Source organism: Schistocerca piceifrons, chromosome 3 (assembly GCF_021461385.2).
Source record: "Schistocerca piceifrons isolate TAMUIC-IGC-003096 chromosome 3, iqSchPice1.1, whole genome shotgun sequence".
NCBI lineage: Eukaryota > Metazoa > Arthropoda > Insecta > Orthoptera > Acrididae > Schistocerca > Schistocerca piceifrons.
The window spans coordinates 224,280,470-224,295,239 of record NC_060140.1 but is presented as its reverse complement, the minus strand read 5'-3'; the positions used below and the strand labels follow the sequence as shown (position 1 = coordinate 224,295,239).

Genomic DNA, 14,770 nt, shown 5'->3' with positions numbered 1-14,770 from the left:
ATTTTTATTGAGCACACAAACATCTGTGCTCCGGTTCAACTGCTACTAGTCAATACTTGAACATAAATCATTAACAATTGTCTTTTCGTACTTCCAGAATACTGTTCCTGAGAAGGCAAACTAACTTTTCTTTTCTATTTACGCAAAAAACTCTTGTACATATTAGGAACATTTTCCAGCTAATAATTCTCAGGATATAAGTGACATTGTAAAATGCATTGTTAGCAAATGTATTATGTAAATGTACCAGTGTGGGAGGACTGAACTAATATCTAGTTTTTTACTGTCAGTTTGTAAACCCCGACAAGTTTTTGATTGTAATCTTAAAATTTTCTGTTTGTAATAATGAATGACATCACGTGTAATTATTAGAACAATATTTATGCACAGGCAAATCAGCCATGGAGGGCCAGTTTTGCTACAGATTTTGACGGTGACAGTTTTGTGACAGTTCTGTAACAGTTTCTGTGCAATAAACATGTAATTGTGAAAGTGAAACTGTGTGTCAACCCAATTACTTGACTTTTCTCTTGGCATACCAAATCATCAGCTATGCCATCAAGAGCTCAGGAGCTTCCAGCAAATTTGGTGGAGCAGATATGCATAACTCTTTTCACAACCATTCCAGTATCAGAGTTTGGCAAAAAGTGAAGATGAGCATTTTCTGCTAATTGTTATATCCAGAATAGCCCCATATTATTTCAACCAGCCATTTGGGGACCCTCATATCAACTGAATAGCAGCATGTTATGACCCCACCCAAGCTCCCAGAGTGCACAGCCTACCATTCCAAAGCAGTCACTAGTGTAGCTGATGGTGTGCAACACATCTACACAGTCTGCAGTGGATTGACCAGGTCCTTACATGTAAATCTCACTTTATTGTGAAGTGTGTATAAAAAGGAAGATTCAGATTTAAAGTCCATCGATGATGAGGCACAGAGCACAACGTCGAATTTGGACTGGTTTTAAAGGAAATAGGCTGCATCTTTTTCAAAAGAACAACCCCAGCATTTCCCATAACCAACTAAAGGAATCTACAGAAAACATGGCAAAAAAGTATTATCAACATCTGAAGATAAGGAGCCAAAATGGTTTTTTTGCATTAAAACTTGAGGAAATAGAAAACAAAAACAAAAAAAAAAAAAAAAAAAAAAAAAAAATAATAATGTTAAAGACCAGTGACAGAGAAAACTGTAAAACTGAATTAAAATGGCAAAATAGTACAGGTATACTGCTATATTGCTGCAGACAGAAAAGAGGATTGGGGAGAAGGATGCATAGGAGGAGCGAGAAAGGAAGAGAGAGGGAAAGAAAGAGAGTGATATAAAAAATATGTATTTCAAAATCCATAGGCAATGAATAAAAAATTTAATTAAGATCTACAAGCTGAATCCTCACAATGTGGTCAGCACCACAACTAGCTAGTTGTAGCCTAGGTGATTCTTCGTTCTCCACTGGTCTAAAAGCCACTCTTTTCACTGTAAGATGATGAGCAGAACTATACTCAAATTAAGGCAAAACATTAACAAGTTCAGGAAAAAAATGTTTTCAATAAATTACACATACACTCATCCTAAAGAAGAATTTAAGCCTTTTGACTCAAAGGTTAAATTCAAAAATTTATTAAGAGACAGTTGATTTCTCATCAAGCCATTCATTCCAGCCACTAATTAAGAGACTAATGATTATGCTACCTTTGCACGGTCAAAATACCGCGGCTCTTTAAAAATCCGATCAGTGAGCAGGCCAGACCTCAAAATATTTTCAAGAAGACATGTTTTTGATAAACAGGCGGAAATCAATTTTGCCTAGTTCCTTATAATAAGTTTACAAGGCAAAAATTTTATACAAATACTCAAAGTAACATGCATTTTACGTATATTTACATAACTCTCAAAATTAGATATAGAGTTTAAAATCTGGCCTTGGCAAAGGAATTATCTACAGCAGTCATATGCCAGAAATGAATTAGGCCCACGTAAGATTTATACTTTTCTTAAGTGAATTGCTATTGCTCTCTATTTCCTTGAGATCTTCACAGACAAAACTTTCATTTATAAATTAATGTGATTGTACTTCTGAAAACAATTATCAAACAGAAAACATTCTGCTCCATAAGCTTTCAATGTAGGTCTTCACTGAAAATCCTCATCCCTATTCACTTCCACCAAAAGATGAGAAGATCTCATTCTTAAATGAAACTGAAAATCCTCATCCCTATTCACTTCCACCAAAAGATGAGAAGATCTCATTCTTAAATGACACTATTTAAATGTTGGTCAATATCCAATATAGGAACATAAAATTTCCTTTATCATATCCTTTCTTTAAAATTAAATTTTATTTTATTTGCTGCTCCACTAAATGTATCGTTTACAATTTTCATTTCCTACCCTTTCCTAGAAATGCAAAAGCTAGATGTCAAGACTATAGAAGGATTTAACGTGTTTGTTTTAGTACTTACTGATCAGTATATTAAGTTCAATCACTCAAAGCCCCCATAGCATATTACATTTTAAAAAAAAAAAAAAAAAAAAAAAAAAAAAAAAAAAAAAAAAAAAAAAAAAAAAAAAAAAAATAATTTAATTCACGGTATCAAACCCACGTACTTTTTCGGCTTCTAGACAACATCCTGCTTGTCACCAAAAATGTTAATCTTGCTTTCTTCAAAGTTTCCAATGACAATATTATTGAAAGAATAGACTGCTACTCATGACATAGCGACAATGTTGAGTTGCAAACAGATAATGTGTTTTTTGTCTAATTCAGATGGAAGGTCTTTTTGGCCAAAAGCTTACTTGTTTGACAGTCTTTTTGTTGTGCCTATCAACAACTCAACTATATGGTGAGTAACAATCCATCCTTTTCATAATATAGTCAATATTCCATCCAGGACCTTCAAAAACCACACGTTGGACCTGATTCTTTCATAAGCACTTCACTCAGACCGGTCAATACTTAGATCTGACCTTTCAGCTTCTCTCCTCCCTTTCTACTCCATTCTGCATTATCACTCCCTTTCAGCTTTGGCTAAGTGAGCATCATGCTTTTGTCATGGAAGAGTATATTCGTAATGGCGTTTCTATGAGTAGAAGTCAGTGGGCATTTCGCATTCAGTTCAAATGTGACTGACATTCTGTTCCTCGTAGAAAAACTATTCAATTTTGGGTATCAGAATTTAGAGAATCAGGACCTGCACTGAAAAGAAAATCTACTGGCTGACCTCGGACAGTAACAATGCTGGAAAATGTGGTGAGTGTGAGAGTGTCCATCCATCAATCTCCAAAGAGTTCAGCACTAAAACATGCAGCTGTCCTGAGATTGTCATATAGAGGAGTTTAAGAAGAATCCTGCACAAAGATTGTCACAAGCACTTCTAGAAATTTTGTGAGAGTTGTTTCCTAGATGGCTGCTCATGAGGAGACATCACCTGGCCCCAAAGTCACTCAATTTATCACCCTGTAATTTTTTTCTTTGGGGACACTTCGAGACTCAAGTGTACACACGTTGCCCCCACAACCCTGAAAGTGCTTAAAGCCCTTATTACTCAAAGCACCTAAACCATAGACCTATGCACCAGCACCCTTATCTGTAACTACAGGCTGATTCACGTAGATCTATTACACCATCCAAGTGGGATATACCCTGCATGCATGTGCAGTAGACAGTGATAACATGTGAAACACAAACAGAACTGTCTGATCTCTTCTAAAGTCATTCGTTCTACCACACGAAATGCAAGGGGGACCATGTGACATATTGGAACGTCATCTGTTCGAATTATTTATATGACTCAAGGTGCCTATTTCATAAGAAAATGTTTATCCTTATTTATTAAGTAATTGTTATTCTCTTATGTAGGTTACTACTGTTCTGAATTACAGACATAACAGTTAATTTCATATTTATACAGCATTATGCATATGGAGGATCCACTTGTATTTGGAGCTATTTCCCTGGTAGTGACAGTAATTCTTCGGATTAGGGCATAACAATGCTGAGTTCAATCCTGGCTGAAAAGAAGGGACAAAGGCAGGGGATTATATTCACTGCTTATGAAAGAACTGAGGCTCAAAGATCCACATGAATTTTGGAGCTTCGCGAGAATGGACATGGATTGTTTCGAGAAGCTGCTGTCTATGATAGAAGATGGAATTAGCAAGTGTGACACAGTCATGAGGGAGGCTGCCTCACATTCTCAAAAGTAAGAATTAAATCATATGTCTGTATGTTTTGTGATTATACCAGCCTAGCTCACAAACAAAATACCGGTAAATGCCCTGTAATTTTGCAGGCTGGATGTAACATTACATTTCATGGTGACTGGGGAATCTTTTAAGAGTCTGGCTTTTAGCTACGGAATAGCACAGCCCACCATTTCAAAAGTTGTTGTGGATACACAAACTTCAATTTGCAACACTTTAAATGACCAATACTTAAAGGTGTACTTGTGTTATTTTTCCAAGTTTGGACTATGTATGTGCTACTAAGAGTTTTGCAGTCCTTGTCTGTCGCACTGGACCAAACTGCAAGAACGTTCTCCTTTTCTTTGCCAGTTTCTCTTTTCTGGCATTCTGAAATCAGGCAAGAGATGCAGTCAAATCAAACCTGAACTTTCGTAAACTAAGGCATTATGATACAAACCGATAATCACCGTACAATGCATATTACTCAGAAAGAAAAGATTTCTAACTACCTTATTATCATACAATGGGTCATACATTCATCTTTCCCCGCTGTACGCCTGATTTAAGATGCTTAACGCCTCTTTGCTCCAATTCATTACTAGAATATGAAGCTATCAATAGAAAAAGTCCTTTCACAAATAGCTAGTATAAAAGAGTCTACTGCAAAAAAAGTTTCTTTTCTGCATTTATGAAACCTGCTAACTGAAAAAAAAGTGTGGAAAATCCCCAACATGAAAAATCCCCAACACGAAAATCTGAAATCAGCCACTAGCCACCTAACACTAGCCGCCTAACATTAACCAAACAACACGCAGAAACCACTGTGGTCCACCCTTCTGCATGTGTGCAAGTTATCGCTGCCTACTGCACATGCGTGGATTGACGGCAGTTTAGAACTGCTCTCTATTCTGGCACAGATAATGTCTGCTAATTTTCGTAGTTACACCCATTCTACCACTAGATGGTTGTCCCGACAGACCAGTACCATTTGCAGCGGATTGTCATGTAATAACCGCTTAAAGGTACACCTGCCCAACAAGTCGCTGAAATTCCACTGGAAATGCCATGAAGAAAGGCTTCACCAATCTGTCAACAATGGAGTACGCTATTTACCAGACGAAGTTTTAAAAACCAGCTATTGTAATATGGCATAGTATTTATTGTTCACAAATAAAAGTATTTTCTCTGGTGGACCCTGTACTTGCCTGTCTGCTGTTCAATGCCTTTTTGTGTTGAGTACTGGTCTCTCTGTATGAAGATATTTATATCTCACTCTAGATTAGCTGCAGCCATTTCTTAAACATTTACTTTCTTCTCATCTTCATCATATCCCCCCCCCGTCCCCCGTCTCTATCTTTTCTTCTCTTTTTTCAGTCTCGAATTTTTAGTCTGCATTTGCAAACTGTGATTTATTCTGAATTTATTTGTTATCTTTGACTTACTCATTATCAGTACCTCATTGAATGTGGATTCAATAAAGGAATAAAGGCAACAATTGCATTTCCCAGTCTCATGACGGACTGATTGAAAAATAATTCACTTCTTAATTAGTTTTGAAGGATTTCTGAATGCAGAAACGAGTACAGGGAGATCTATGATAATGTGATACTGCAAGTGTCAATCTTAGCGTCTATGTTGTTCATCCTGTATTTCCAGAATGTTCGCTACTGTATAGATGGAGTTATTTTCTGCAAATGACATTAAATTAGCCTGTCAATCCTGAGCAATGTGAAGGAAATACTGTGCAATAATAGTGATAAGGAGATTGAACAAACCCCAAGTAAATATGAAGTGTGTGTGTCCCACCTGCAGCCTGCAATGAACTGCATATAAGCTTTGATAGTGTCGATGATATGACATCTGTACAAAAATCTCTTAAGTCACCATTGTCCAATCTCTGTCATTTAAGCATCACTGCAAGAATGCGTAAAAGAAATTCAACTCCAAAGCACTCCTCGATAAGTTAACAAGAAGCCAACTATAGTATTGATGTAAATAATCTTACGTTCCTCTACCATTCTGCTGGCGCATTCCACCAAAGGATGCTGTGATCTCCTATGGAGAAAACTGTATCCCAGCAACTAAGATTCATGAGCAATTGAATAAGGACATTAAATCTGGCAACTGATCTTTCACGTCAACTCTATCCAGATGTTGTCTGTATTGTCAAATATTGGAGCACAAGACTTAAAAAGGAAAGCAGTTAAGACAGCTATTTTCCAAAAGATCATATCCTACAAATGCTTGATTTAGCACAGCTTTTCAAAATGCGCACCGAACGAATTTCAAATCTGACCAACACAAATGATCTGTAATGCAATGACTGGAAACCTCCAGCATTTCTGTGAAATAGCAAGAATAATGGAAATAAAAACATTATAAAAACCTGTCTCTCTCTCTCTCTCTCTCTCTCTCTCTCTCTCTCTCTCTCTCTCTCTTTTCTTTTTATTTCTTTTGTTCCTTAAATCCCTTACTTTACCCTATTTCTGGTGAAGCAATCTTCAAAAATTCTAAATACATAAGATCCACCAAAGCACTTTAATTTCTATGTCAGTCAGTCCTACTCCAGTTTTTCCTAAGCCACAGTATGTAAGCACAGTTAATGCTTTACTATTTAAAATTTTCATCACACACACACACACACACACACACACACACTTCAGGGTTTCAACTGACTTTTTTTCTATGCAACAAGCTCACAAATAAATACAACACAATAAATTCAAGAGAAAAGGATACTTATTACCTAAAATCAAGCACTTGGTCCATTCAGAAAGATTCCATTCATATATCATTATTATTCCAGAATCAAGTCCCACAGCCAGAACATGAGCATTTTCATCAGTGGGTAAATGAGGTGCAAATGCCAGTGCAGTTACTGACTGTCCTTTCAGCTCCAAAGGTACTGTCCTGCTTTCCCCTTTTACATTCCAAATAGCCACTTTGCCATCACGGGATCCAGTTGCAAAGTGAGATGAATCATGAGTCCAGGCACAGCACCATATAATACGAGTATGTATGCCTGACTTTTTATCTGATCCAACAACTAATTCATATCTTTCGCTGTCTGGAAAATATTTTCACAAAGTTATTATAATACAGAATTATTATAAAGCCAGGAAAAGAAATTATTTCAATAAAATAACTTCAATCAGAATTCCAAGTCAAGCAACATATTAATCATCATATAATAATACAGATCATCATCTTACTGGCAGTTCGCTGAAACAAGCCCCAACGTCTGTCTCGTGACACAGATAGTAAGTACACACCATCAGGAGAAAAGGCCAACTGTGTCACAGTCAACTGGTGAAAAGTGAGCTTCTGATACTGCTGCCATGAGTCCACTAACCTAAAGAAGATTTGAAGGGCTAGTGACATCTGCTAACTGAAAAACGTAACTGTAGCTGACTACAACTATTGCAAATACACTGATCAACTAGAACATTTTGACCACTGACACACTATCAATATAAACCCATTCCAAGGAATAGCAGTCGCCTGGTGAGGAATGACTACTCGTCAGACACATGCACGGAGCACACAGTATTAGTAAGCATGCTGTCCCTGTGTAGAATGGAAAAGGTGTGTCATCTATCCGAGTTTGACCAAGGGAAGATCACAAAGGCCTGGAGGCTTGGCATGAGCATTTCAGAAACTGCATGAACTGTCGGGTGTTCAAGAAGTGCTTTGGGGATACCTTTAATAAGTGACACAACCAACGAGAAACAATGTCCAAACATCGTGGGGTTGGCGGCCACCACTCATTAAAGATGTTGGATGTCGTAGGCTGGGCAGACTGCTAAAACAGGACAGGTGGTGAACTGTGGTAGAACTAACATCAGACTTTAATCCTGGGCAGAGTACAAGTGTGTGTGAACACACAGTGCACCAAACACTCCTAATGATGGGCCTCTGCACCCGAAGACCCATGCAAGTGCCAAAGTTAACACCACGACATCGGCAACTATGTCTAAAATGGGCAAATGATCATCAGCACAAGACATTGGTGTAGTGGCAGAGCTCTGCATGGTCTGATGAATTCTGATACGGTTTTCATCAGTCTGATGGGAGAGCACGAATCTGCTGTCTTCCAGGAGAACAGCCCCTTGACACTTCTACTGCAAGTTGGAGACAAGCTAGTGGGTGCTCCTGTATGCTCTGGGGAACATTTATAAGGGCATCCATGGGTCCAGTGGAGCTCATGCAAGGCACCATTACCACCAAGGAGTGTCATACACTGGTTGCAGACCACATACACCCCTTCATGACGATAATGTTTTCTGATGAAGTGGTTCGAGAAACACACTGGTGAGTTCCAATTGACGTGCTGGCCCCCCAACTTGCCGGATCTGAACCCGATCAAACAAACATGTGATGTGATTGAATGTGGCATTACAGCTCATCGTTATTGTTCACTGTAATTTATGGGAATTAGGTGACTTGTGTGTGCACATGTGATGAAAAATCCTCTAGTAACCTACCAAGACCTCACTGCTTCCATGCCATGATGCATCACTGCTGTTATTCCTGCCAAAGGTGAACATACTGGCTATTCGTAGGTGGTCATAATGTTCTGGCTGACCAGTGTATTAACACCAAATAATACAAAACTGGTTGTAATTATGTCAAACATCACAAACATTTATGTTTGTCCAGTAAATGAATAAAAAGAACAGCAACTATCCAATACTAACATTATACCAACAAATTGAATAATTTGAGGAAAACAGCTTTGGAAACAATCATCAATGTTGTTGCTTAACTATACCTAAATATGTGTGTTTCTTTCTGACCTCCCCTTACCACAAACTTTTCTCTCTTCCCCTTTTTCTTCCTTTCAACTACAAATGAGTGCACTGCTTTCGCTTTTCCTGCCTCAGTCCCATTCTCTCTTACCATGAAATTTTTCTCATCCTCTCTTATCTAGTCATTCTCAGGCAACACTGACTAAGCAATTGAGGAGCACTTTTTCAGAAATCAAGAACTTCAAAATGTATTTTACTGAGGAAACACTTTTTTTTTTAAATATCACACTGAAGTAGTAATTACATAAATGAGATAATTTAATATTTGCACTACTTTCGTAAGCACGATTCTGGCTGTGCATTTGAATTTCCTAAAATTATCATTCTAAAGTTTCCAAGTTTTTTCAGAAGTTGATACATGCAAAGATGGAGGCTAAAATTTTGGTTAATGTACACATTGAAAGCGATTTTTTCCTACTTGTTTTTATCTTTAACATTAATTACAAAGAAAGTTACTTTACTGTTCATTTTGCATAGAAAAACAATAACGCATTACAATGTCACACCTTAGTATCACACTTTTTCCTTAATATTTGATAAGCTGAAGTGAAAATGGTAACAAACAATTGACATAGAACACAAAACACTGGCTACAGCAATACTGAAGTGGAAATCTATTGATCACTTTCAATAAGCTCCATATAAAACTCTTCTGCTCCTTATGGTATATTAAAATGCCTCTTAAGTTTTAGAACATCCGTATTCTTTTCTTTGCCAACCATGTTCTTCTTTTCCAGTGTGGCTGCTTTCCTCACTTCCTGGCTGCAGTTTCTGGATTTTCATACTTCAAAATCTACAGGACTACATTTTAAGTGTCCGATACTGACAACAATATCTTCTTCTTAGACTTTTCATAAGTCATCAATCTCTGAGCAGTTATTTTGAAAGGTATCTTAGATTAGGTGCAATGGAGTTGAGGTCCTTTGCTTCCAAATCTTTATTTTGTATCTTGACAATGCCTTTTTGTTTCAGCATTTTACAGTACTCATTCGGTGAACACATATCTTACTTTTTTGGTAGTCTTTTTCCACTCTACCAAACAGTCTGTCAAGAGGCATATAGCTGTGATCACGAATAGAAAATAAGGTACCAGCTTATTAAATTTTCTGCTTTCTTCCATGAAGATCAATGGTGTGCACACCATTGGCAGTCCCCAATAATCTGTCTTTCCTTCTGATCCTGCCCGGTAAGTCTCCCCTGACCCGGGGTTCTGGGAGACTTTTCTAAATTGTACCCCTTTCCCTAAACATCTCCAGTTCTTTTCCTTCACCCCTCTTCCTTCCCCTTCAACTCTTCTGCCAGAAGAATGAGCAAACGGGTCTGAAAGCTTGTAAAAGTTAAATCCTTGTGTGTGTGTGTGTGTGTGTGTGTGTGTGTGTGTGTGTGTGTGTCCCGTCACCGCTTGGTGAGTAGATTTTTTTATCAATCCATTTACATTTATTATCAATAACTGATTATTTCTGTTGTTATTTTAACCACATTTGTATTTTACTCCTTCATTACTGCATAGAACTCTTTTTGTACAATGTTTGTGCAACTAGTAGTTTATTACTAACTGATTTTTTTTTCAGATTGTGTGCCTTTTTTTAATTTCAGTACACAATTTTGCATGTTGAGCATGAATCTGTATGGGGAATTTTAAATGTCAAGTAAAGCAGTGACAGAAAATATGTTTTTACTTCGATAAAGAGCAAGTAGGAAGGCCTGAGACTTCCTTTTTTTTTTTTTTTTTTACAGAAATGTTTCCACATTTTGACTGTATTCAGTTAGGATTGTAAATATCCCCTTTCGGACTTTTTCTTTGAATAGTGTCTCTCTCTACACCTGAATGTTTTGATATCATTCCTTATAACTTGTATAACTTTCTTATCTTCAGTAGTGCTGTGGCCTGCCCTTCCATTTTCAGCTGATAACTTCCCTATTACATGAAATTTATTGGCCAAATTTGAGAGTGTTTCTTTGGGTACCTTATGTTGCTTGAAATTTTGGAGCACATACAGATACTGTCTGGTCATCTATTTTTCCTTGTACTGTCCTTTGTCAGACCAATATTCTTCCGTTTTGCTTCTTTCTTGATGTTCCTGCATTCTGGTGATGTGATTATCACATATTTCAGTAACAATTTATCATACTCAGTTTTGTTTAAACTATTTATGTGACAATGAAAAGCTGTGATATCATCATACGTGAGGTCTGCTTGTTCTGCATTCTTTTCTTCCTAAGGCTTTTTGGTTCACTGGTATGTCTGGTAGCCCATTCCAAAGTGCATTATCTGGCATTTTGTTGTTCTTACTGCACTTCTTCTTTTGGATGATTTCACTCTCAGCCAGGAATTCTTGCAACCAATGCACTCAGTCAAATATACAACATTTTCTGAATCACTTCTATTAACCTCCATTTCATAGTTTAACAACCTACTCTTTTACTGCAAACTTCTCCTTAACACAGGTATGTTGTTGTGTAAATGACTAATTTATAATGTTGGTTCAAGTGGCAAATACTTCCCTATACCGTGACCACACCCCTCCCTCTCCACAGAAACCTCTCTCACATTATTATTGACAATGATGTCCTTGGCTGAGAGCACATACTGAGTTTTGTAAAAGCTCATTTTCAACATACAATAACAACAGCAAATGTTGCATTTCAACCAGACAATTTCAACAGGTCATGCATGGCAACAAGCTTGACTTGTAACTACAAAAATCTCAATTCTGGAATACTGAGCAGTTATTTGTTTTTAAATAAATGCTCAATTTTGAAGAAAATAATTCAAATGACTCAGTTTCAGAGACTTTACTGGTTGTCTCATACAGGTAAGATTTTATGTATACAGACCGAATCGCTGAGTGAAAATTTGTACCAAGGCACAGAACTGAACCGGGGTCTCCTGTTTACTAGGCAGGTGCATTAGCCACTAAGCCATCTTGGCACAACAGTTCACACTGCTTCGGCAATTCTGTTCATGTGTAAAGGGATTTAAAGTAGACTGGGGTGGCAGTGAGACTTTGGATCGAAGTGGGAGGCGTGCCGGGGTAATCTGTGCAGTTGTGTGAACCATTGTGCTAAAGTGGCTTAGTGGCTAGTGCACCTGCCTGGTAAGCAGGAGGCCCAGGTTTGATTCCCAGCTTTGGTACAAAATTTCACCCACTTCTTTAGTCTATGTACAAGGGTGGTTTGAAAAGTTCTCTGAATCACCACGAGAGTCAGCACTAGTGCAACGAGTTGTTCACGTGATATTCATTGGATTGTTGCCTGTAAACACGTGCCGTGTCAGTGCTCTTGGAAGAGAGCTGTGGTGGTGACGTGGCTCTGTTGTTGTTCCCGCGAGTGATTTGCAAATAAAGAAAAAAAAAATCAAAATTAAAAAAAAAAATAAAAAAAACAAAATTAATTAAAAAAAAAAACATCGAGATTTTAGCAGTGATTAAGTACTTCGTAAAGAAAGGTATGAAAGCAAATAACAATCATCCCAATTTCCAGAATACACTGAGGGACTCTGCTTCTTCATATTCAACTGTTGCCAAGTGGAAAAATGAATTTAAATTTGGTTGGGAAAGCTTAAATGATGATTCGCACAGTGGTCGGCCAAGATGTGTGACTACTCCAGAAATCATTGTAAAAGTGCACAAAATTGTCATGGAGGATCGATGACTGAAAGTGCGTGAAATTGTTCATGCTTGCCATATGTCATCTGAAAGGGTAAATCAAATTTTAACTGCAGAATTAGAAATGAAAAAATTATCTGCAAGATGATTGCCACAACTCTTGATGCTGGATCAAAAATGTGTGAGAATGGACATATCAGAACAATGTTTGGCCCGTTTTAGGAGAAACAAACAAGATTTTTTGTGCCAGTTTGTGACCACAGAAACTTGGGTGCACTACTATACCCTAGAGACAAAACAACAGTCAAAACAGTGGAAACATGCTGATTCTCCGCCACCAATGAAAGCAAAGACAATTCCTTCGGCGGGAAAGGTCATGGCATCAGTTTTCTGGGATGCGAAGGGGATTCTGTTCGTAGATTATATCCCCACTGGGCAAACAATTACTGGAGAATAATATGCTAACCTCCTGGACAAATTGCAACAAAAGATATGCGAAAAAAGGCCAGGTTCAGCAAGGAAGGTTTTAAGCGCTATGTGACTTTGAACATCTGAGGTCAACAGTCCCCTAGACTTAGAACTACTTAAACCTAACTAACCTAAGGACATCGCACACATCAGCAAGGAAGAAAGTCATCTTCCATCAAGACAATGTGTGTCCACACATGTGTCGCCATGGCAAACTAAGGTATGAATTGTTGCCACAACTGCCTTATTCACCTGATACGTCTACGTCATACTTCAATTTCTTCCCAAAACTGAAAATTTTTCTTGGTGGATGAAGATTCACTTCAAACAAAGAATTGATAGCCGGAGTTGACAACTATTTTGCAGGCCCGTAGGAAACTCATTTTGGAGATGGGATCAAGGCTCTGGAACGTCATTGAACTAAGTGCATTAATGTACAAGGAGACAACATTGAAAATAAAAAAAATGTTTCAGTGCTGTAAGTTCTTTTTTTTTCTATTCTGTTCTGAGAACTTTTCAAACCATCCTCGTACACAAGAAAACGATTGTTTTCTTTTTTCAAAATATGTCACAAATGTGTGAATTTGCAATCTTCAATGATATACAACACTTCCAATACCTGTAACAGATACTGAAAAATCCAGCAGAGCTAATTCATAGAAGTCGGTATTTTGTGCAGTTGCCATGAGTGGCCAATGACAAAAGAGTAAATAAATTATATGTTTCCAGAGATGAATTTTAGCTAACCTCTCCTTTATAACCAAAGCACAACCTCAGATTGCCCAGATTGTTGTATATCCGAAACGAAGGCTGTCAGTAGCCAGTGACAACGACTGCTGATCTGTTAGTGCTCCTTACTTTTCTCATGGAAATTTACAATACCCTTGTGTGTCCCAATGTAACCACAACCACAAGCTGAAATACATAGGCTGTATAAAATATAAATGTCAATTATTAGTATGTTATGCAGAAAGGCAAGTTAGTCATTTCTAAAGAGGAATATCCTGTCCAAAATGCGGCACTGAAGTTTGAGAACAGTATTTACAAAGTTTCTTTCTATCATAATTATTTGTATAAGGTGCATGGACTGCACCTGTAGAATGCTTAGCTGGTTTAGTGGGATCATGAACTGCTCATTTTTCAAGGAAGAACACATGTCCAGAAGTTTCACATTTCACATATCGGTGTGTACATCTGTGGGGAAAAAAATAAAATAATAATAATAATAATAATAATAATAATAATTCAAAAGGAGTGCAAAATTTCTATCTCCACTTGATGGTAGGGTGTACATCAGCAATGTAAAGACTTGAACAAACAGTAAAGTAAGTGCAACTGTGCACTCGTCATTTTAGTTCCAGTATGGAGCTATGCAAGAAGGTGATTACATTGTCTTCATATTACCCCCAGAAGACAGTGAACAGCTGCAAAATTTCCTGACTGTGGTGGAAATGAACAGATCCCCTTTTCACAATCCACCAATCTGTGTGTGTGTGTGTGTGTGTGTGTGTGTGTGTGTGTGTGTGTGTCATCCACATGGAGCAGCATAATTGCTTCAAAGTGATCTGGAGCGCTGTTGTTTTGCAATCATATTTCCTGACAAACGTTTTTTGACAATACGTCCAATACAGTAGGAAGTGTGAATGTGGATTTTATGCCTAAATATGATTGTTGTGCTAGTTTACGGAGGTGTCTTC

At 37.6% G+C, this 14,770-nt stretch overlaps 1 protein-coding gene across 1 annotated transcript in view; it reads right to left on the bottom strand.

The window, feature by feature from the left end:
- Positions 1-1,321: 1,321 nt before the first annotated feature.
- The window catches only part of LOC124787988 (elongator complex protein 2), a 70,576-nt gene continuing 57,127 nt past the window's right edge, over positions 1,322-14,770 (bottom strand). The window contains exons 10-12 of the mRNA XM_047255020.1: positions 7,402-7,541; positions 6,929-7,256; positions 1,322-1,500 (exon numbers count right to left, since the gene is read on the bottom strand). Of these exons, the coding sequence (XP_047110976.1) occupies positions 1,371-1,500; positions 6,929-7,256; positions 7,402-7,541 (598 nt within the window). The 3' untranslated portion in view covers positions 1,322-1,370. The remainder of the gene's footprint in view (positions 1,501-6,928; positions 7,257-7,401; positions 7,542-14,770) is intronic.